Below are 23,238 nucleotides of genomic sequence, written 5' to 3' on the forward strand. Positions count from 1 at the left end.
AAGTTAGTAAAATGCTTTCTTTGGACAAATTTACTAGTTTTTACTATATATATAGGTGTATATTTTACTATATATATAGGTGTATATATATATATATATATATATATATATATATATATATATATATACCTGTCCCTCCATCAAGGCTTTATTTCTTTTATATCATAAATAAATGCATTTTTGATGAATGCTAATGTCAAGCTTGCAGCCTTGTCATCGTTACACAGTTGAGCTCCTTAAAAGAATCTGTTTTTCTCTCCTGCAGCGTTTGTATACAGAAGCCTGGAATGCAGACAAAACGTCAATTCACGTCATGCCTGACACTCCAACGATTTTATTAGCAAAGGCCAACGCAGCTAATGTTAGCCATGTAAGAATATTTATACATATAATACCTTATTGGAAATAGGGAAAATGATATTATAAAACATATTTTCACTAAAACTTTCAGAAAGAATATGAGATGTAGAAGTTCCATCCTTATGAATACTTATGAAGCCATTTTCTGTCTTCTTTTATCTAGAAACATTATGTACAAGCCTGGGAAGATGCCAAAAAGAAGGGTTATGACATGAGAGCTGATGCAATTCCTATTCGAAGTGCAAAGGCATCAAGAGATATTGCGAGCGATGTATGTACTTTCTTTACATATATTGTCAGTGTATGAAATAGGAATCAAGTGAAAAGCTACACGAGACTTAAACAAAAGTATGGTATATTAGGTTACTAAAAGGCTAACCAGCATAGAACTCAAAGCAGAGGGACAATAAATATCAATTTCAAAATAGAAATGGCATTGTAGTTCCTGACATTAAAAAGATATTAGAAAATCATAAGTGACAATTTAGTAAATGTATGCAACAAGTAAGCATTATATGTTTCTAAAATGTGAATAAGAATATTGTGTGTGTGTGTATATATATATATATATAGAGAGAGAGAGAGAGAGAGAGAGAGAAAATATTAAAAAGTTCATTCATGACAGTACATGATCAATACATATCTTATACTTTTTTATAACTTCTTAGTACAAGTACAAGGAAGCACATGAGAAGCAGAAAGGGCACTACATTGGGTGCCGAACTGCCAAGGAGGATCAAGCTGTTGTTGGCTGCCCGAGCCATGTTTGCTGCAGAACGACCGCCTTTACAAGAAGGCGTACAACGACTCCAAGACCCAGATCCACATTGCCAGGGATGGAACCAATCGTCATGCAGGCAGCCAAGGAGTGCCAGACGCTTGTCAGTGATGCTGACTACCGCCATTACCTTCACCAGTGGACGTGTCTGCCTGACCAGAATGATGTGGTGCATGCAAGGAAAGCCTACGACCTACAGAGTGATGTGAGTGGGAGTAATAGTTGGAAAGCATTCCCGAAGTTGTGTGAGCCTCTTCTTGTCACGCTGCTGATAAAATCTCAGGGATATTTTCATGAATGTGCAAGCAGTCCCTGTGTGATGTGTTTTGAATTCATTTGGATCAACCATTTAAAAATATTTTCACTTTGTTACAGTGTGAAGTCATAATGGTGTATGTAATGGTGTATTACTTTGGTACCAACAAATCTCCAAAAAACCAAGCTGACAGACTATGGGGTAACTTTTGGCCAGCGGAGAGCCTGAAACGGAAATCTGTATGATAAATGTAAGCATCATATGATGAGCTCAAAGTTCTCTGCACAATGAGGCAAAAAGTATACCACATGCTTAATAATTTGCAGAAAGAGTAAATATGATAACAGTTCGGAGACCTGAGAAGGATAGGTGCGAAGGTATTGGCTGGCTGAAACAGAAAGGTTCTAGTTGAGAAAATGTGCTAACAAAAAAAGAAAAAGAAATGCAAGAACCATGCCCAAGGGAAATCCTATGAAAGGAACAGGTTGTTACCGCACCACACCCAAGAAAGCCAGAATTCAAAATCACCCAGCCCAATACACGGATTCACCAGATGTTGTTCCCAGCTTAAGATCTACAAATGCTCTGCACAACTCATGTATATGTAAGCTTTTAGATTTAAGCTATTAATTTTCTTCACAACATAACAAATTATCTGTAGAATCTGCACATCTATTACAACGAGTACTGACATTGAATTTGAAATGATTAAAAACATGCACCATTACTGAATTTCCCAAGTGTATTTATATTTCCTTTTCCCACAGTGTTGACCCCATTACGTGAAAATCATTGTTTTCGCTGTACCAGTACTAAGCATCGTAGATACGCGAAAGGGGACCTAGGCGAACAAAAGACAAGACCACAGCATTTCACAGCCATACCTTTACTGACCACTCACTCGCAGATGCTGCAGTCAAAAGTTCAACGTCTATCTATAGAACACGAAGCAAGCACATGTAATAAAGTTCTTTGGTAGGCCTCCTTCGATTGCCACAAAAAACCGAGCTAAACTTTAGAATTTCTCCCTAATTCTTCACAGTCATCAGAGAGAACTCCAACATTATTGTTTTGTTTTTATCTATTATAATATTAAAAAACATCTCTAATGAATCATAATTCACGAACGTAGATCATGAACTATATACGGAAAGCGCACGACAAACACAAAGACACGATGGCGCTGGAACTCAGTGCGGCTGAGATGGTTAAATATGCATTGATAGATAACACTGGATACATGGGCGTCTCTTATGAAAATAGGATGGAGGACACTTCCAGTTTCTGTCAAAAGTAATATTAGATATAAAACGGAACTAAGAAACTCTTTGCTATAACATATCCTTCTACGTGGTATATACTAAGGAAACCAAAATGACCAGTAAAGAAGTTCGTAGCCAGGTAGTAGGAAAGAGCAATGTCAAAGAGACTCAGTAGGGTTTGGATTTCATTTTCTCAGAAAGAACAGATATTTGGTGCCATCAATTCTGCTCCTGCAATTGGGTGTATACATGAATAGGATGTCTGACCGCTTCAAAGCCTTACAGAAGTCAGCACTGGTCATGAAGGTGCACAAGTCAGCCAGTGTGACAGCCCAATGGGGCCTGTGGCGTGAGGTCATACACGTGGTTACGTTAGCAGTTAGCCCTTCAGCAGAGACTAGCTAGTGAAGCTCAGTTGCAGTTCAAAGTAGTGCACTGTGTTACTAACCGTTTGAGTTTGCTGCCTTCTGTTGAAAAATCTACTGAGTTATGAGCGACTTTCGCTGTCGAAGAGTAGATTGGCAGAACAAATCATTATTAGAAGAAAACTTGTTACACAGAGGAGCCCACACAGAAAAAAGACAGAAACACAAGGAAATTGAAGGCTCAAGGACTGAGGTATTAAACGCAGAAAACAGCATGAATGTGTAACCAGGCATGAAGAATGCCTACACATGGAGCGTGATGGATTTCCTTTGCAGAAACATTATCAGAAGGCCTGGGATGAGGCCAAAGCAAAGAACTACGACCTAAGAGCTGACGCATCCCCACAAACACCAAGGCTTCCAGAGACATTGCTAGTGAGTACAGCCTCCTCTCTGCATGTGCTTGTCCTGTGCTGTGTCTTGCTTTGTCCCACTTGACAGAACTGGGATCGAACAACAGCTACATCTCATAGGTTAGACGCAGAGTATCGAGTTCCTAAACGCAACAAAAAAATGATGTACCCTTAGTGTAATTTGAGGCCTCGTCCTGGCAGTGCTTCTTTACATATATCGAAGCTGAGCAGTGACCATGTAGTGAATTAGATCGGCTACATTTCTTACGACTTAGACGCCACACAGAACCCCCCAGAACCCCAAAAAGCCCCGCCCAAACAGCACAACACACACCCCGCACCCAACTGTGCATAGGGCGCTTGTCTAGCAAGTGCGAGTGCGAGTCCTGAGGACAGCCATTTAATCAGCAATTATCAAGTAAACCAGCGCACACTGCCTCTGGCGAGTAGCCTGCTCAAGCAAAACAACCACCTCGACAACAAAAAACCATGTAAAGACAGCAACAACACACCACAGATAAGGGAAGAACCACCGCACCCCACAAAGCCCCACCAATATGAGGGACGCAAAAAGTGCACACCATCTACTTCTGTTAGTTGTGTTATGCTCCAGACAGATAGTTGCTGTGCAAATGATATCACTGTATGTCTAATATAATTCCTCTCACACTTCAGTACCAAGCTAACAAGCGCAAGCAAACAACTGAGAAGAAGAAAAGCTGGAACAAACTTCGCCAAACCATCCAGGATCAGCTGAAGACACATCGAAGAGGATAAAACCCCGAGTTATTGGATGAAACAGAGAAACGTCTCCGACGAGAAAGAAAGGACTTATTAACAAACCGAAGGCAAACCACCCACCCCCGACAACAGCTAAAAACCAACAGACTAAAAACAGAAGAATAAAAAGAAAGTGAGAACTGAACACTGAAAATGCAAGGAACAGAACAAGGCCAAAGTCGAAGAAGAAACATCTCGCTAACAGTGAATGACATGGATTAAACGAAACTCACCTACCAACCATTAAAAATCACCGACTAGACCAGGTATGACATAGAAAAGAAGACTGCTGGATGACATCACGAGAAAACGGAAGAATAATGACTACATACACCAGAAGCTAGCAATAGATCGAGTGACAACCCAGTTAATAGTTCGAGAACGCGGATTAAAAAGACAGTCTCGACCAAACTATCAACACCAAAAATCCACACCCCAACCACCTCACAAACCAAAAAAACACAACCACAATCACACAAACCACAAACAACCCAACGACCACACCGAACAAAACCCCCCAACAACACCCACCACCACCACAACAAACACGCACCACAACCGCCCATGCCAAAATACACCAAACGAACATAACGCGACGGCCATACTTCCTTGTACACAAATCCACCCGCTGCCCTGATAAAAATACAACACAAGGCGATAATTTTCAAAAATAGAATGTCGCCAGACCCACACGCCACGTAATCCTTACACAATGCATTTATGTTAATTAATGTTATGTAATTAAACTATTGTTTACAGCTTCGAGTAGCCAGAACGACTTGTCTTAAGTCAGTTCGTATCAACTATCGCTTGTCTGTTACTGATATGCTGTCATATTGTTCTAACACCTAGAACAGTGTTTTACCTGCAGATTATGTCTGTTTTGCATGTACGTTTTATTTTAAAAGGATTTTAATTTTTTACATGACAGAAGTGAAGCAAGAATAGGCGGCTTATAGCTTTATTAACCTAAGCGTTCTTGGGTTTCTCAGAAGCCACATTACCAATGTACGATTGCGAGAAACAAATCTGTTGAGAAAGAGGAGCTTTGGGAAAAGCATAATGCTACATCCTTACTATAGAACTACTTATGTACTCTGCAAATGTGTGTCATCTCAACTCCGCCAATGGCGCACAGTCAACATCCTTTGGCTTTTATTGCAAGAATAGTCAAAGTCAGCACCTGGAAGGGACATATGACCAAACCAAGAAAAAACACAAGTGTACTTCGGCTGGCTGCAAGAAGTTCTGCCTGGAACGCCATCAGATCAAGATGGCTCAAAGCAAGAAATGCCCAGGAAAACTCACATCTGACCACACAACTCAGCCTAGCAACACAAAGTCACGAACAGAGTCCGATGAATACCGCACACACCCAGGACCAGACAAACTACCACAATCACCAGGTAACTTATAGCACGAGCATGTGGTCTCAGGCTAAAAGATCAAGCCAAAATCATAAAACACTCAGTAACTGTAGACTGATCTTACTTTTCTATGTATCCTTACGTAGTAATAGTTGGTTCAATAATTTTTGTGTCAGTCGCATAAGTACAGTTGTCATAAAACCACGCATGAATCACATTTTAAAATTTGAATCAAGTGTATGCCTACAAGTAAGATTCCACCCACAAGTATTCTCCCAGTATCTTCTCAAGTGTCTCAAGACAACCCGAATGTCAACGTGAAATATCATCTCCCAATGAACATCCTAAATTTACCCAAACCATAGACGATCTGTACCACGCAATAGAGGACTGGGAACCCAACAATAAGACACAAGACACAGCTATATACACCTATAAGCACTTATCCTGACAACTCCTGTAAGATGAAATAACAGACAACAACTGTGCAAACAGCTAAAAACCTGAACAAAATCAAGGGGCAAAGATAGTACAGAGGAAAATAAAAGACTGACGAGCCTCATGATTTGCGTGAACTAATAGTCAAATATAACTCAGAGTTTGCCAACTGCTAATAGAGGTTTTGAGCTGGCTTTCTGTCCTCTTATAGATTTTTGCCATAAAAGAGCTGGCACTATTACTACTTGTTGTTTATATATGCACATGTGTTAGTATACAAACTATGTACACTCTGTTACGATTCCATCCAATACCCTGCCTACAGCAGAGAGATAATAAACGAAAATGCTACATGGGATACTAACTGACCATTCACAAACAAAGGTCAGCAAGTTGCTAATCTAGGACGTCCATTGATGTTGGTCATTACATATAAAGTCCTAAAAGAAAAAAAAAACCAAAAAAACAGAACCCAGCGTCGTGAAATATGGAAAATGACACAAATTGCCTCTGACGAGGAACATAGCAGGACACTGATCGCATTTGATCAAACCTATACAGATACATTCCCCGAAATTTCTTATGCACGGAAACAAATTATCAAAGGCCTGGAGCATAGAGCAAAAGAAAAGAACTAACGACCAGAAACGACAATGCAGCAGAAACCATCCCATACCAAAACACGACCAGGCTTCCAGAGACATGTTGCTGAGTGAGGTCAGCTTCCTCTCGCAACCTGAATGGCCTTGTTCCATGATTGCTGTGTCTTGCTTTGTCCCGCTTGACAGAACTGGGTGAAGTACTTCTCAGGTAGAAGCAGAGTATGAGTTTGTGTCCCTTAGTTATTTTTGAAAGGCTGTCCTGAGTGCTTCTTTTCTTTCTGCAGCTTGAGCTGCTTGTGAGTTTAGTGGGTCCATTCTTTAGGATAGAGTGTGATAGGCTTGTTGGAGTGCTAGGAGTGCCTGCAGGGAAGGCGTAATGCCTTTGTAAGGCAGTGCCTTTGGGGAATGTGTCACAGGAGTGGCAGCTGAGGAGAGCCAAAGGCCCTTTTTGTTGGTTGTGTTCTGTAGTGTAGTTGTGTGGCTGCTTATGTTGTTCTTACTTTTCTTAGTACAAGTACAAGGAAGCACATGAGAAGCATGCAAAGGGCACTATCATTTGGGTCGAACCTGCCCAAGGAGGGATTCCCAACGCTGTTGTTGGCTGCCCGAGCCGATGTTGCTGCAGAACGACCGCCTTTACAAGAAGGCGTACAACGACTCCAAGACCCAGATCCACATGCCAGTGGATGCAATGTCACTGCAGGCAGCCAAGGAGTGCCAGAACGCTTGTTCAGTGATGGCTGACTACGCCATTAACTCTTCACCAGTGGACGTGTCTGCCTGACCAGAATGAGTGGTGCACGTGACAAGGAAAGCCTACGACCTACAGAGTGATGTGAGTGGGAAATTAATTGTTGGAAGCATTCTCAAGTTATGCGTATGTCTCTTCTTGTCACGCTGCTGATAAAATCACAGGGATATTTTTCATGAATGTGCAAGCAGTCCTTACATGGTTTTGTTATTCATGTTTATGATAACTGCAACATCTTTTAACTCGTTTTTGCCATCTTTCACAATGGGCAGCATGTTTTCTTGTTTAGACCCTTAAATAATTGAAGCACCTATGGTGTTGCATGTTTTGGAGGGAACAGAAAGACCTTTTATCATCCTTAACATCCATTCTGTTCATTTGCTTGTCTGCTATTTAGTTTCATAAGGTTTTGAATGTACTGCTTGATTTACTAGCTTACCTAAATTTTCTTTCCAGGCTTATTCATTATTCTGAATATCTCTTGTATATGAAGGATTAATCTAGGTCTAGGTCAATTGTCTTTTTCTAAAACATACACTGCCTTTTATTTAGTCTAAAATAATGAATTCTGTCATTTTAAACACAATGTTTTATTTTTCTGACCATCTCCAACACAGGCTGTTTATAAGTCAGACCTAGAATGGCTCCGTGGAATTGGCTGGTTGCCCAATGACTCTCCAGGGATTCAGAGAGTGAAACATGCCCAGGATCTGCTGAGTGACAAGGTGTATCGCACACCTATTGACAGCGTGAAGTACACCAGCGTCGTCGATTCTCCAGCCATTGTTCTAGCTAAAACGAATGCTGAACAGCTCAGTATTGTATGTTACAATGTTCTTGAATTCTTTCGTTGTTTGTAGGTGATAAACAGTTTGACGGAAAACTGTCTGTTAAAATACCATTGGTCAATTTTACATTTTAAGTTGCCTCATGCTTTCTGAGACATTTTATTCTTTGGAGATGATAATTCATGTGAGATTTATGGGATTTTGTGTTACTGACAAGTGCAATTCCATGTTTTAAATACAAAATAAATTATTTTAACAGCCAAAATACAAAGAAGCCTGGGAAAAGGACAAGACTATGATCCATATTATGCCAGACACACCTGAAATCACCCTAGCCAAGTCTAATGCTCATAATTATAGCAAGGTATGTTTATTTTTCTATTTTCTACACTTAAAAAAAAAAATTAAACTCTTAACAGTAACTTACTGAGATATTACTTAAAAAGTTGGAGGTTAAGTCACATGAAATCTTGAAATCTTTCCTTATATGCAGCTTACAACATTCCCTTCCCTCTACTGAGCATTCTTGAAGCATTTAGACACTTTAAAATAAATGCTTGTGTACAGCTGTTTGGAAAGGATTAATATAATGCACCACTGAGACGTCACTTTGAAATGGAAGAGAGAATATAAATATTCTCAGAATTTCTATAAACACCCTTCTATGCTGTATAGGTTGGAACAGTGGTGTGTTACAGACACTGTGCATATACTGACAAGCAGTATTTGTAGCAAGAAGCAGGAGTGAAATCTCACATTTCAGCAAACAAATGACAGTATAGTGCATGTTTCTTTAATGACAAATCCTAGGATATTTAGCATGTGTGTGACATTGTACTGTCTTTTCAGAAACTGTATAAAGAAGCCTGGGATGAAGTGAAGATGAGTTACGATTTGAGAGCAGATGCAATCCCAATTAAGGCAGCCAAAGCTTCCAGAGAAATTGCTAGTGATGTAAGTGCAAAAAGAGGCATCTAGCTTTCCATATGCTTTAAGAAGTATTCTGTAACTGTTATTAATCGCGGTCTTTGCTCTTTACCTAGTATAAATACAAACTGGATCATGAGAAGCAGAAGGGACATTACGTTGGAGTTCCAAATGCAAAAGCAGATGCAAAAATTCAGTTTGCCCTTGGCATAGGCAAGGTCCAGAGTGAACTGGAATACAAGAAACACTTTGCCAAATGGAAGACACAGTGCCATCTGCCAGTTGATATGATGTCTATCCAGTCAGCTAAACATGGGCAGTCTTTGGTCAGTGATATTGATTACCGCCATTACTTGCATCAGTGGATCTGTCTTCCAGATCAGAATGATGTCATGCACGCCAGGAAAGCCTATGATCTTCAAAGTGATGTGAGTTAACATGAAAACTTGCTTTATCTTTTTACTGTGTTGTCTGCTTCAGCTCTAACGGAAGTCAGCGGGAGTCTTCTGCTAGGTGCAGTGAATTGGATTTGCTGGTTATTTAGATTACGTAGTGTATGCCACTATTATGTACTGCTAAGTTTGAAGCATACTGAATGTAGATGTAGTACTGAAGTTGGAATTACTGGAATAAATTTGGAATTATTTGGAATTGGAATAAACCAGCAGGAGTGCACGCCATTCTGTGTGGATCTTGCTGGATTGTGCAGGGAACTGTGACTAACAGCACAAACTCTATTTTGTTTTCTTAGGCTGTTTACAAATCTGACTTAGAATGGCTACGAGGAATTGGATGGTTGCCCAATGATTCACTTGGAATAAATCATGTCAAATATGCCGGAGACCTATTGAATGAGGTAACCAAAGAGACCTCAGTATTAAGATTTCCTCAGGAGCAGTTGTAATTTTCAGTATTTTTTGATGGATAAAAGCATCAGTATTTCATTTATTTTTATTACAAAAAGGACAACTGGAGTATTTTCACAGTATTCACCATGTATGGAGAGTTTTTTCCTTTAATGTAACCTTTGTTTTGTTCTCTGTATAGTCAGAATTGCTGTGTTAGCTGTAAAGTATTGCACTGTAATCTGACTGTATTTGCATCTTTTCCATTGTACAGAGAAAGTATCGTACAAAAGCCGACACTCTTCGATTTACTCCAGTGGCGGACAGAGTTGATTATGTCACAGCAAAGAAAAGTGGTGAAATTCTCAGTGATGTAAGTTTGGTGTATTGTCAGGCTGTGAACTTGGTCTGTGTGCGGCAGTATTTTATTTAAAAAAAGAAAAGAAAAAAAGGCAAAAGTAATTCTGGATCAGACTTTGGGGATTCTGTTAATGTTTGACATCAAATTGAGCAGGGTGTCACTATCTCATCTCTATCCACTCTGTGGGAAGAAGCTCATCAAGCAGCATGAGATCACTCCTAGGCTTATGGAAAGCCACTGCTAGCTCTGTGGCACTCCCTTTTCTGTCTTGCCTGATACATTTGGTGACATTTGACAACATGAACATAAATAACTGCATGTACTGTGACCACCGTAATGCTTATTCCTTCTCAGTTAAGGCGGTGCAATCTTAAACTGTCCAGTTAATTACTGTGCTACAACAATCATCATTTTCAAAATTTTTTTCCTGAGAAATTCTATAGAATCTTTTCTTGTATAGCTTCCTTTAAAAATATGTCCATTTAGATGTGTACTTAATGTATCACATTTAATAGCCTTGAAAATTCAGGGTTTTATACATCATTTTATGCATAAAACACAGGTCTTAGTGCTGTGTTTTCCATATGTTGTGATGATGTTATGAAGCATTCATTTTTTTTTCCTCTGTTCTAGATCATTTACCACAAAGAATGGAATGAGGTTAAGTCAAATTATTCTCTAACCGATACACCACAGCTAGATATGGCTCGAGAGGCAGCCAGAATTCTTAATCAGGTATGTGTTCTCTCCTTGAGCATATAACAGTTTCTGCTCACAACAGTAACTCTTCTGAGGGATTTAGAAATCTTGCCATATTAAGAGCACATTGGAGAAACAGTTCCTTTTATTTGCACTTTAATGCACCTTACATATATTTGTAATGCCTATGACTCCAGTAGTTTTGAATTTCTCCTTTCTCCTCTCTTCTATTTTCCACAGAATTTATACAAGGAAAGCTGGGAGAAGGAGAAAGCCACTGGTTATCTCTTGCCTCCTGACACTGTGCAGATCCGTCATGCCAAACACTCAAATGATGTCCAAAGTGAGGTAATAATTTTTCTCATTGCATTGGGAAAGCAAATGCTTAGAAGCTTAAAAATGTTAAAGGCCTTGCAAATTCAACGAAAGATATGCAGAGCTTTGTGTTTGGGGTAACATCCAGTGGAGCTCTTATGACTGTTGAAGTTCACTGTCTTCCAGACAATTCAGACACCTTTTATATTATGATTTTTATGGATATCAGTATAGAAAGGTCAGGTTCTCTCTTCCACCTTCAATTTCTCCAGAAACAGCTCTTTCAGGCATTTTCTAGCTAGGTTTTCCTCTTGTTGTGAGAATGCACTCTACTGAAAACTGGTAGCGTTTTAGTCTAGAAAATGACACATTTTGAAGTGGGAGGACTGTACAAAGAAAGATTACTGTATGTATCCTTATTATGTGTGATCATGTATTGAAAATCTAAGACTACAATTGGCAACTATCTCTTAGGAACACAGTCTCATTTGTTGTTTGTGTCGATAAAGCCGTAGCTCTTTGTGGGTTAAAAAAAAAAAAGATATCATCAGTATTGATCTTTACTTTTTTTTCTCCCCTCTTCCTTCAGCTTAAGTACAAAGCTGACTATGTCAAACAAAGAGGTCACTACGTTGGAGTCGCCAGTATGAGAGATGATCCAAAACTGGTGTGGTTTGAACATGCAGGCGAGATCCAGAATGACAGATTGTATAAATCGGATTACCACAAAACAAAGTCCAAAATTCACATCCCTGTGGATATTATGTCAGTTGTAGCAGCCAAGGAGTGTCAGACATTGGTCAGTGATGTTGACTACCGCCAGTACCTGCATCAATGGACATGCCACCCTGACCAGAATGATTGTATTCAGGCAAGGAAGGCCTATGATCTGCAAAGCGATGTAAGTGATTTTACATATAATTGTAATTATATGTAATTTCCAGTTTGTTTGGTCTGAGTGCATTTTTCATATTACATAATGCTGAAGTACATAATTTCTTTTCTTTTTGTAACTTTATTATTTAGAATATTTATAAATCTGACTTGGAATGGCTCCGTGGGTGTGGCTGGGTTCCTCTGGATTCAGTGGAACATAAGAAAGTTAAACATGCACAGGAGCTGATAAATAAGGTAAGGAAGTATTTTAGTTGTTGTGTGGTTAGCTCTTCTTTCTCATGCACTGTGCTTAAGGAAATAATTCATCTCTTTGCAGAGAGCTTATACGAAAGCTGCCGTTGAAAACTTTTCTAATTACACCAGTGTGGTTGACACTCCAGACATTGTCTTGGCAAAGATGAACTCTGTCAATCAGAGTGATGTATGTACTTTTTTTTTTCGTTCCTTTCAATATTGTTAGAATTAGATGACTTAATTGTTTCTGCTAGACTGTACTGTGTCCATATATGTGCATACGCATGCTTATTTATAATAGAGTTTTATTGGGTAAGTTATTTAGTAAGAATATATGAATAACTCAGTATTGCTACAACAAAGCATTTTACATTTCTCTGTAGACAAAGATATGTTATCAGTTATTTACAGTTGATATAGATTTTCTTTATAGTGACTTAAAATTGAGTCGTGTATTTGGTGAGCTAGTGGAGTTCATGGCATGGCTACTTGTAATTGCTGATAAGCACCTTTCATGAAGTTTTACTCATGACATCTGTGTACAATAGTGGTTGAAATGCACTGTGTGGCATTTCTGAAGATCTGATAATGTAGCAGAAAACAAATGTCTAATTCTTGTAAATGGGCTGGTTGAGATCATTTATTTCTGTTGTGGCTTTAACTTTGTTTCTTTTCTCTTGTAGCTAAAATACAAAGAAACATTTAACCTGGAGAAAGGCCAGTACATTGGGTCGGATGATACTCCTGAACTGAATCATGCCAGAGACATGTCCTTGCTCTATAGTGATGTAAGATTTGATAAATACCTAACTGAGCTGTAGGTAGTTTTGAAAGCAACTGTATATAGACTGAATCTCAGAGTACTGTTCTGTTTCTGTCATTAATTTTCCACGGGGCACTGGAAATGTCATTTAATCTCTTTGTTTTTTCAGTTTTTCCTAGTTAGGATGGTTAGGTTAAGGGTCACTTCTTTCCTCACTAAGCTGATCTCAAAGCACTGCAGTGTGGTGTTTGGAAGTAGGAGGAGCAGCAGTATAGTTGCGATTGTGTGATGTGAATTTACATTCATTTTTTTATGAAAGGAAAATTGTAGGTGATTTCTATTATGAAGCAGTTATTTATCAGTAGCCTCTCTAATTTTAATTGGAAGTGTCTCCTTTTGGAAGTGTGACTAAATTATATATCAAGTCTTTGTAATCTAGTCTGAAAGTCAATGTATTTAATATTTAAAACATGATATATTAAGAAAGATTCATTGGCAGAATTACTGCTCTTATAATAAATGCCAGTTTTACTTGGGGATTTTTCACGATTTCAAACAAAGCTATGGGTAAGATTATCAAGGTCAGTTCTGTGCCACGCTTTCAAACAGCAGTTCACATCTAAATTTTGAATATTTATGTTACTTTTCTGGATGACAGATGTTGAATTCCAGGTTTCCATTTCAAGAAAGCAAATCTAGAGAGATCAGTTCACATTTGTGCTCCAATACTCTCCTGAGCTGGAGCTTTCTTAGATCATTATTCGTTTACTTTATTGGGATGATTGATGGAAAGAGGAACTGCTCCATAGAAACAGTCATATTCCATATGAGTGAAAACAGCAGAATGAGACCTCTTGGAAAGCATAATGGATCTTATATAAAAATTTGTATTGTGTTCTGTTTATCTAGAAACTTTATAAAAACGACTGGGAAATCAGCAAGCCCACTGGGTATACTTTGGATGGAAAATACATTCCACTTGTTGGAGCCAAGCATGCAAACTATGTGAATAGTGAGGTTAGTATGCATTTTCCATTCCTTCTTTCTACTTTCCTATCTCTTGTGAACATGAACTTTAAAATTTTGACCTTTTTTTTTCTTTGCAGCGTAAATATAAGGAGTTATATGAGAAGCTGAAAGGACATTATCTGGCTGGGAAGGACATTGGAGATTTCCCCAGTGTTGTTCATTCATTAGCATTCCAGAAAATCAGGAGCGCGGTGAGGAGAGAATCAACCTTCCCCCAATAGTTTCTGTTTCCCATGTTATTAGTGTCTCTCTCATATTGAACGTATGTAATGCCATGCTTATTAACATCAGTAATAGTATTTTCCATATGCTTTCTTGAGTGTATTTAGGGTGAATCATTGAATTTGAAATGATTTAAGAGATTAAGATGGATTTTTTTTTTTTTAACTATTGGACCTATTAGAGTTTTCTATTTTACATTATAAGAATCTGATCAGTGGGGAATACTGGATGGCTTGAGATACTTTTGCTTTATTAGCAAAATAATAATAATAATTATTATATGTATATATACACATATATTTTGTAGTGAATAGGAATTGAAGAATCAGAAAGATTCAAAACACCAATGTACCTTTGGTGTTTTGTATCACTGCTGAACATATGACATGTCATGCAGGGCACGGTTAATGTAATCCCTAATATTATATCTCCTTTTGAAAAGGGAGATGGTTTGAATTAAAGAAAAGTTTGTAACGTGCATTTCTTACCTTAAAGTAGTGTTACCTTTTATACACACTGTTAAGTCTGCCAGTGAAGGAGATAGTTCTCATCTTTCTAGTACCTTTGTCAGAGTAAATGGTGATTAATATCAAAGTTCAGACTTCATTCTACTGAGCCCAGTTGGAGTTTTGCCACTAATCTAAAAGTAGCCTCAGATTGTGCTATAACATGTTGCCTACTGAAGTCAAGATTATGGAGGAGAACACTATTCACTGTTTTTCCTTTTCCTCTATCTTTGCTTTTTAGTTGGCATACAGAAAGAATTATGAAGACACTAAAACAAAAGTCCATATTCCAAGTGATATGATGAATCACGTGCTAGCTAAGAAGTGCCAGTATATTCTCAGTGATCTTGAGTACCGAAGTTACCTCCATCACTGGAATTGCTCTCCTGAAGAACATGATGTTATTCAAGCAAGAAGGGCCCAGGAAATCTTGAGTGATGTATGTATTTCATGTATTTATTCAACATTTTACAAAGTCCTTTTTTCAAGATATTTAAATATCAAATGCTTTCAGATATTTTTTGCAGTATTTAACATGAAATTATAACCCATGGTCTTAGATTGCTTAGTGTTGTAGTACTGAAGATTTTTACATTTTCAGGGGGGGGAAGGGAGATCTTAATGATCTACTTTTTTCTCTCTCACTTGTAAACTGGAAAAACTTAAGAGATTAAAATTTGCAAAGCCTTCCCAAAGTTCACCAGATTGACTGGTTGAGACTATGTGGAATGCTTACCATCTGGCACATGCAGAGATGGGGTGCATTGTGAAGTCAAAGTGTTGCTTTGCTGCAGTGATCACCAGTTAATTTGCACAGGAACCAGGACAGCTTGCACAGTCCTCCTGGATGAGTATGGAAAAAGCTTCTCTTCAAGGTTGTATCCTATAGCTGCAGATGATACTTGAATTTCATATTAAATAGTCAACAGTATCTCTACTTGGGCAAAAAGCCTTCCTAATAAAATTTAATGATGTGTTAATTTCCTGGCCTATTAATTAATAAAAATCATTCAGAGTGTGGAATGGGTTATACCAAGCGTTGTCTGTGCTCACATTTAATTTCCAGTAGATTGTAATTGCTGAATAAGCCTGCATTGTGGTGCATTGAGATTGCACAAGTGGCAAAAGCTGAATAAAGTAAAAATAATAGTATTTTCTCCAAACAGGGAGTATATTTCCTCCTTGTTAATTAGTTGGTTATTGGTTTTTTTTCTGTATAGGTGGTGTATAAAGATGACTTAAATTGGCTGAAGGGAATTGGATGCTATGTCTGGGATACTCCACAAATCCTGCATGCTAAAAATGCATATGACCTCCAGAGCCAAGTAAGCAAATTGTACTTAAATAAGTAAGCATACATAAAGTTTCTTTTTTTCTTCATTTATGATTCATTGGGACTTCCACCTGTCCTACTTCAGAGCAGAATGTAACAATTACATCCAATATACTTTTTGTAATTATTGCAGTGCAATCTTGCAGCTTAGTCTGTAGAGTCCTGGTAATTCTTGTTACTTAAAAAGCAGAAGCAGTGGGAGAATGGAAGTACTGCAGCATAGTGGTTTTTAACAGTGAGAAGGTAACGCTCATTTTGTGTACAGCTCTGTACACAAGATAACTCAGTTAAGTTATTTATGATGGGAGAAAGGTATCTGCTGCCTTGCTGGTTTTTCTCTTATCCTGGACGTGCTTTACAGTTACCTACGGTTTTCTTCGTTATGTAGTTCATACTTGCTGTGTTTCCACGTAGAAGCATTTCTTTGGTACTGCACTAACTTCAATTGGTCTTGCTTGGACTGTTGTCTTATTTTATAGGTCTGATTTCAAAGGAAGTTTGCATGGAATTTTGTGGTCATTTTCAACATGATTTTTTTTTTTTTTTCCATTTCCTTAGATAAAATATACAGCTTCTGGGAAAGAGAATTTTCCGAACTTTGGTGTTGTTACTGTTACACCAACCTACGTGGCTGCGGTACAGAGCGGTATTCATGCCAGTGATGTGAGTCTCTCCTTCTTTTCTACTCAGTTTTTTTTTCCTTCGCTCCTTCTGAGAATTGAGACAAGTTCACTGAATCCATCTTTCATTTTATAGATTAAATACAAAGAAGATTACCATAAAACTAAGGACAAGTATACAACTGTGACTGAAACAGTAGACTCTGAACGAGTTCAAAATCTGAAACATCTTTTTAGCAATGTAAGTGCTTTTCTCTGAAGGTACTACTGAGAGGTTTGATTTTATTTCGTTTGTCCTCTTTGTTTGAAGATAAGTTTACAAACATGAAACTTAGCAAATTCAGTGGTAGCCCTCTGCATTGTCTGACTATGGAGAAGATACTGAATGTCAGGCAGAGGGCATGTTTTCCTATTTGTAGTTCAGTCTTGTCAAAATAGAAGCATTACTAAATGGGTTCTGTGAAGTAAGTTGTACCTGAACCAAAAAGAGCTCTTGTATGAGTATGGATAAGACTAATGGGAAAGAACTTGGTTGCCTTTTGTGTGTTCTATCAAGTTTATGCTGTACTGTCTTAATTTCTGTAAAGTAATAGTTAATGTGTCAGATAATCACCACAGAAGGGATATTGATTTTTGCTGGACATTGGTTATTGCCCAGGGGATCTTCCCACTCATACAGACTTTCTATTCCCCACAGAATCTCTACAAGGAAGCCTGGGACAAAGTGAAAGCTACTAGCTACATAATGCCCTCTGATGCTGTATCCTTAGCACGTGCAAAAGAACTGAAACATAACGCTTCATACGTAAGTGAATAAAATACTTTAGTTCTATTTTAATCAGATGAATTCTATCAGTCAAAGCCTTCATATCTTGCATATAAGTATCAAAGCATTTTAATATCTTAGAATTGTAGAATCTTCTGTTTTTAGTTTAAATATGTGTCTGTAAAAAATAATTTTTAAAAATAAAATAGAAAATGGAGATTCTGCTTTCAACGCTTCTGCTTTTTGGACTGAACTGTTTGCTTACTGATTGATTTGATTCTAAAACTACAGTCTTCTAACTGGAATTTATTATTTGTTTTCTTTCTTTACATCTGCTTAGGTAAAATACCGGGAAGAATATGACAAGTTTAAAGCTTTATACACACTACCTAGAAGTGTTGAGGATGATCCCAATACAGCAAGGTGCCTTAGAGTTGGAAAGCTTAATATTGATGTAAGTGTTGTTTTCTTAGAATACACACAGATAATGCATTTCAGTATCCATTTGGCAGTGTTCAGTGTTTGGTAAATGTGCTGATCAATCACAGATGCCTTTTCAGGCTTCTACATCAGCTGTTGAATTGTTCTAAATCTCTAAGTCTAATATGTTTATGTATGAAACAGTGCACTGCCTGGCCTACCTGTTCTTAACATGTGTGCCATGAAGATTTGACAAATTGTATCATAGCATCTTTTACTCATTGTGATAATCTTGAAGGTTCCTTATCTGCAAATCTTTAGAGTAGATGAGATGGAAATGTTAGTCATAGCCAAAATGATTGCTCTCCAACTATAACAATGTATGAAAATATTAGTAGAATGTTACATTCTTTTGCCTCAGCTTTATCAGCAGTTAATACTTCAGGCTATTTGTCAATATTATTAATGTGAATGTTTTAATTCTGCAGCGTCTGTACAAGGAAACCTATGAAAAGACTAAAACCAAAGTCCACATTCTTCCAGACATGGTAGACATAATTGCTGCTAAAGATGCGCAGAAGAAGATCAGTGAAATTGATTACCGCACACGTCTTCATGACTGGATCTGCCTTCCAGATCTTCAGATCAATATGCATGTTCGAAAAGTAGCCGATCAGATCAGCGATGTAAGTTCACAAGTGTTTGTGGTTCACTTTTTTTAAAGGATTCTTGCATTTGTGCTCTGTAGAGGAAATGATTTTGCAGAAGCCTGGTTGGAGCACTCTGTGGTTTTCACTTCTAAACAGCATCTGTATTATGTTTTTGTAATACAGACAGATCAGTCTGTACTGAAATTTATCTTGGTAACTTGGTATGCATCACTTCATTGTTATCCACGTAGGCTCTGGGCCAAAACCTTGCAGTTCTTGAAGTGCTGAAAAAAATCATTTTAATTCCAAAAGGAATTGTTTTGATTTTATCAGAACAAAAACATCAAAAACCAATAAACATTAACCTGCCATCATTTGAGAGCTGTGCTTCACACTGACTTGATGATAAGGGGTTAGGTCATGCTGAAAATCTTAGATGGCTTCTTTTCTTTGATATCTTAGGTGGTATACAAGGATGATCTTAACTGGCTGAAAGGCATTGGCTGCTTTGTTTGGGACACTCCTGAGATTCTCCATGCTAAACATGCGTACGACCTTCGCAGTGATGTGAGTCTAAACTGGACACGCAGTTTCTACTTACTTCTTAATATTTTTCAAAGCATTGTATTAACAGGATGGGGTAGATTTATTCTAATTCAGATCTGAAAGATGATTCAGGTCTGAAAAACGTTGCATATCCTTCTCTGCAGAAATATCTACTAGTTGTCTTCCCCAGGGCTCTGTTTTAGAGCCAATACCTTTGAGTGTTTTTATAAATGACTTGGATGCAGGACTTGAATGTATACTAAGTAAATTTGCAGGCAATGCTAAACTGGGTGAAGCTTTTGACTCAATCAGTGTAAAGATACCCTTAGCCTGGGATTAAGGTTTTGAAATGGGAGAATAATCATTACACTTTTACAGATTGTATGTCCCCTATTAAGCTGTGTATCAGAAGTAGGCTGGGTACACATCATGTGGTGCATATGAATTTCTAATGATATTTCCCACTGTTTCCTGATAGGAGTTCTTAAGTAGTCAGGTGCCATATTCATTTATGCAGCCTTAATTTCAAGACATTTTCTGTATTAATGCTGGTTCATGAGTAGAATAAGTAACTAATAAAATAAATAATAATTACTGTAACTATAGAAAATATAAGAAAACGAGTTAACAATGACTAGTCTTACTGGCTAGAGTTCTTGAATTTCTCTCTGCAGATCAAGTACAAATCTAATGCAGAAAAAATGAAGAACAAATACACTGTGGTCATGGACACTCCTGTCTATGTCCAGAATATCCTCAGTGCCTTGAATGCCAGTGAAGTAAGTGTTTCACCTCCAATATTCTGTGTGCCATTTCTTCATGGGTTCTAGAAATGTGACTTGAATCTATGTAGTTGTTATTGCATTGCTTATTATCTACAGCTCATTGAACCTACCTTTATTAAGGCATCACTAAATTGCAGTCACCAAAATCACTAATTGCTTGAATTCAAAAGAATTTCATCCAGTTTTTTTGAAGATATTCCCAGGTGTATGCAAATGATATGTGCTGTGACCATTATGACTCTCCTCTGATTACATTTTCATTTTCTTAGGTAATCTATCGTGGTGACTATTTAAATAAAGTTAGAGGCAAAGCAATTCCTACCGACAAAACAGTGGATTTGGAGCGGGCACGTCATGCAAACAAGATACAGAGTGAAGTAAGTATAAACATTTAGTTTTCATCAGAATGCCAAAAAAAAAAAGTTTGCGTTCGTCTCATGTTTGATGCATGTTGATACTTTCTCTCAGTCTTTCCTTCTGCAAGTCCACAGCATTTTCTGAGATTCAGAACCCCTTTAAACGCTGGTCTTTATTTAGCTCTGCAGATATGGAAGCTGGATTTCACTGCATGAAAATAAAATGGGTTAATGTCCTTATTTAATCTACAAGCATGCATTATAATACAAGTATTTGGGAAATGTTTTGTCAAGTGCAAGTCAGATTTCTGTGTAGCTAATGAATACTCTCAAATAGTACACACAGTTGTCTCAAAGATTCTTCCTTTTCCCTTCTCCCTTCCTCCCCCTGCTTCTTTACAGAATTTGTATCGCTGGGCTGGTTTGAAAGCTCTGCCTACTGGATACAGTCTTCCCAAAGATACCCCTGGCTTCCAGCATGCTAAACACGTCCAGCACATTGGCAGTGATGTAAGTAATGTGCTGTGTCCTTCTGTAACATGAGTTACCGGGGAAAGCTTCGTGCCTGTTTTCTAGGAGTACACAACTGTTGAGGCAGTTATTTCTCAGATGTGAGAATGGTTGCTAGAAAGCAACAAAAGTAGGGTAGTTCCATGTGTTTGAAATGATGACTGTAATGCAAGAAGTGAACTCATCAGCCAGTGTGAAGTCCCCCTGAGTAAGGTAAGCAGAGCAGGTGTTAGCAGATTGCATCAACAGTCTCTGACAAGGTGAGGGTCAGTTTCCATCCAGGTTCCTATAGTCAGGAGGTACAGGAGACAGAATGGAAATTGGAGACAAGCTACCTGCAGCATAGGTCCAAGGTAAATTCAGGAGATGGGACTTGAATCCAGGCTACAAACAGAGGCAGAGATTGCTAGTTGTGAGGGAGGACCAGTGCCCATCCAGAAAATGAGGATGGAAGCAGTGCTGAAGACAGATGTGTCTACAAGGCAAGGATTGACACCTCTTATGCCCCTGGTCTCAGCAATCAGTTCTTACTAGTGCAGTCAGCTCCCAACACTGGTAATGTTTATATTAACAGAATTGAAGCAATTGCTCTCAAGAGAAAAATTTGCTCAGACAGATGCTCATACCATATTAGACATAAGATAAATTTAAAATGTTATTAATCTTGGCTGACATCATAAGGGTAAAAATACTGATGATGCCTGCTTAGCTCTGATGTAACTCATTTGACTATCTCTAAAAATCTGAATCTAAAAATCTACATAAATTTCTGCCAGAACAGCAGTGCGACTAGAAGCATAAGAAAATTCAGTTCCTATATACTTCTGTCCAATCTAAAAGATTTTCTTTCCCACTTTGTAGTTGAAATATAAAGAAGCCTATGAACATATGAAAGCTAAAGGCTACACTCTGGGACCTCATGATGTTGGGTTTGAAAATGCGAAGAAAGTGAATCAAGTCATTAATGAGGTACAGTATTTGCTCTCATTTGTATTGATAGTGCCCAGAATCTGTGGGATGAAAATGCATTGACTGCAAAGATTGTAGGATCCCTGTTCACAGAGGCTTTTAGGAACAGGATAGACAAATGTCCATCAAGAATGGCAGGGGATCATTGATTCAGCCTTGGAGTTGGGCAGTGTGGCTTTCTAATGTTCTTGATGACTCTCAACTTTCGACAGTCCTGTAAAACTATTACCTTATAATGAAATCACTTCTAGCCTAATTTTATTAACCATTCTGCTGCTGTTTGGTTAAAAGTGTACAGAAATTGTCATGCCTTTGACATTGAGCCTCTGTAATTTTATATACATGCACTCATTTCTTTGATCGTTGACTTTACTAGTTTGAAAATCCAATATATGTGTTAATATATTTATAGAACTAGAGTCTCAGATTCTCCGTATATTAGAAATGCTGCTATCAAAAAAGTCTGGCTGGTTAGATGTATGGTTCCTCCTTTTTTTTCTATTAGTTCTGCAATATCTAGCAAAACAGCTGGCCTAAAAAGGCAAGAACTTAGTCTGCCAAATTTCTTGCTATGTTTAAGTTTTTAATGTGTAGAATTCTGTCTTCTTTGATACAGAGGTTGTATCGGGCAACATACCACAAGAACAAGGATAAGATTCATACTACTCCAGACACACCAGAAATCCGTCAAGTCAAAGCAACACAGGAAGCTGTCAGTGATGTATGTGCCTTTCTACCATAAGAACAGAAGATATTTACAATATTCAGCATGATCTCACATGAAATTTACTATTCTTTTTTCTTTGTCTTTCAGTTGATCTACAAGTCAGATTTCTTTAAGATGCAAGGACACTTGATTTCCATGCCATTTACTCCTCAGGTGTTGCACTGCCGCTATGTTGGTGACATCACAAGTGATGTAAGTATCTTCTATTAAGTTACCTGGTCTTATACTGAAAGTGGAATTTGGCTTTTATTCTATTCCTTAATAGGTAAATGCTTTGTAATTGTGCTTAAGGACTGATGAGTGAACTTGTCAGCAAAGTTAATATTCTGTTTTTCTTCTCCTAATTGCCTTATAGAATAAATACAAAGAGGATCTGAAGTGGTTGCAGGGCTTGGGCTGCTTCCTTTATGATACTCCTGATATGGTCCGTGCTCGTCAGCTGCGTAAGCTTTGGGTAAGGTTTTTCTTATGAAAAGAATATATGTATAACAACAATACGTTTAGTGACACATGTGATATGTAATCCAAGAAATGAAGTATATGGAAAGAAGCGAAGACCGATGACAGCATGTGTTGCTGTGCCTCTGGCTATTTATTT

At 38.0% G+C, this 23,238-nt stretch overlaps 1 protein-coding gene across 1 annotated transcript in view; it reads left to right on the forward strand.

Annotated features, from left to right (window-relative positions):
• NEB (nebulin) overlaps positions 1 to 23,238 on the forward strand; it is a 108,355-nt gene that overhangs the window by 44,641 nt on the left and 40,476 nt on the right. Inside the window, 34 exon segments of the mRNA XM_032445929.1 lie at positions 266 to 370; positions 524 to 631; positions 1,029 to 1,104; positions 1,107 to 1,179; positions 1,181 to 1,343; positions 7,990 to 8,193; positions 8,420 to 8,524; positions 9,010 to 9,114; positions 9,204 to 9,515; positions 9,839 to 9,943; positions 10,207 to 10,305; positions 10,927 to 11,028; positions 11,233 to 11,340; positions 11,897 to 12,208; positions 12,334 to 12,438; positions 12,521 to 12,625; positions 13,122 to 13,226; positions 14,111 to 14,218; positions 14,308 to 14,421; positions 15,200 to 15,397; positions 16,179 to 16,283; positions 16,850 to 16,954; positions 17,048 to 17,152; positions 17,609 to 17,716; positions 18,018 to 18,131; positions 18,586 to 18,783; positions 19,210 to 19,314; positions 19,968 to 20,072; positions 20,348 to 20,455; positions 20,837 to 20,944; positions 21,806 to 21,913; positions 22,530 to 22,634; positions 22,728 to 22,832; positions 22,996 to 23,094. Coding sequence (XP_032301820.1) covers positions 266 to 370; positions 524 to 631; positions 1,029 to 1,104; positions 1,107 to 1,179; positions 1,181 to 1,343; positions 7,990 to 8,193; positions 8,420 to 8,524; positions 9,010 to 9,114; positions 9,204 to 9,515; positions 9,839 to 9,943; positions 10,207 to 10,305; positions 10,927 to 11,028; positions 11,233 to 11,340; positions 11,897 to 12,208; positions 12,334 to 12,438; positions 12,521 to 12,625; positions 13,122 to 13,226; positions 14,111 to 14,218; positions 14,308 to 14,421; positions 15,200 to 15,397; positions 16,179 to 16,283; positions 16,850 to 16,954; positions 17,048 to 17,152; positions 17,609 to 17,716; positions 18,018 to 18,131; positions 18,586 to 18,783; positions 19,210 to 19,314; positions 19,968 to 20,072; positions 20,348 to 20,455; positions 20,837 to 20,944; positions 21,806 to 21,913; positions 22,530 to 22,634; positions 22,728 to 22,832; positions 22,996 to 23,094 — 4,290 coding nt within the window.

This window comes from Coturnix japonica, chromosome 7, assembly GCF_001577835.2.
Source record: "Coturnix japonica isolate 7356 chromosome 7, Coturnix japonica 2.1, whole genome shotgun sequence".
NCBI classification, from domain to species: Eukaryota; Metazoa; Chordata; class Aves; order Galliformes; family Phasianidae; genus Coturnix; species Coturnix japonica.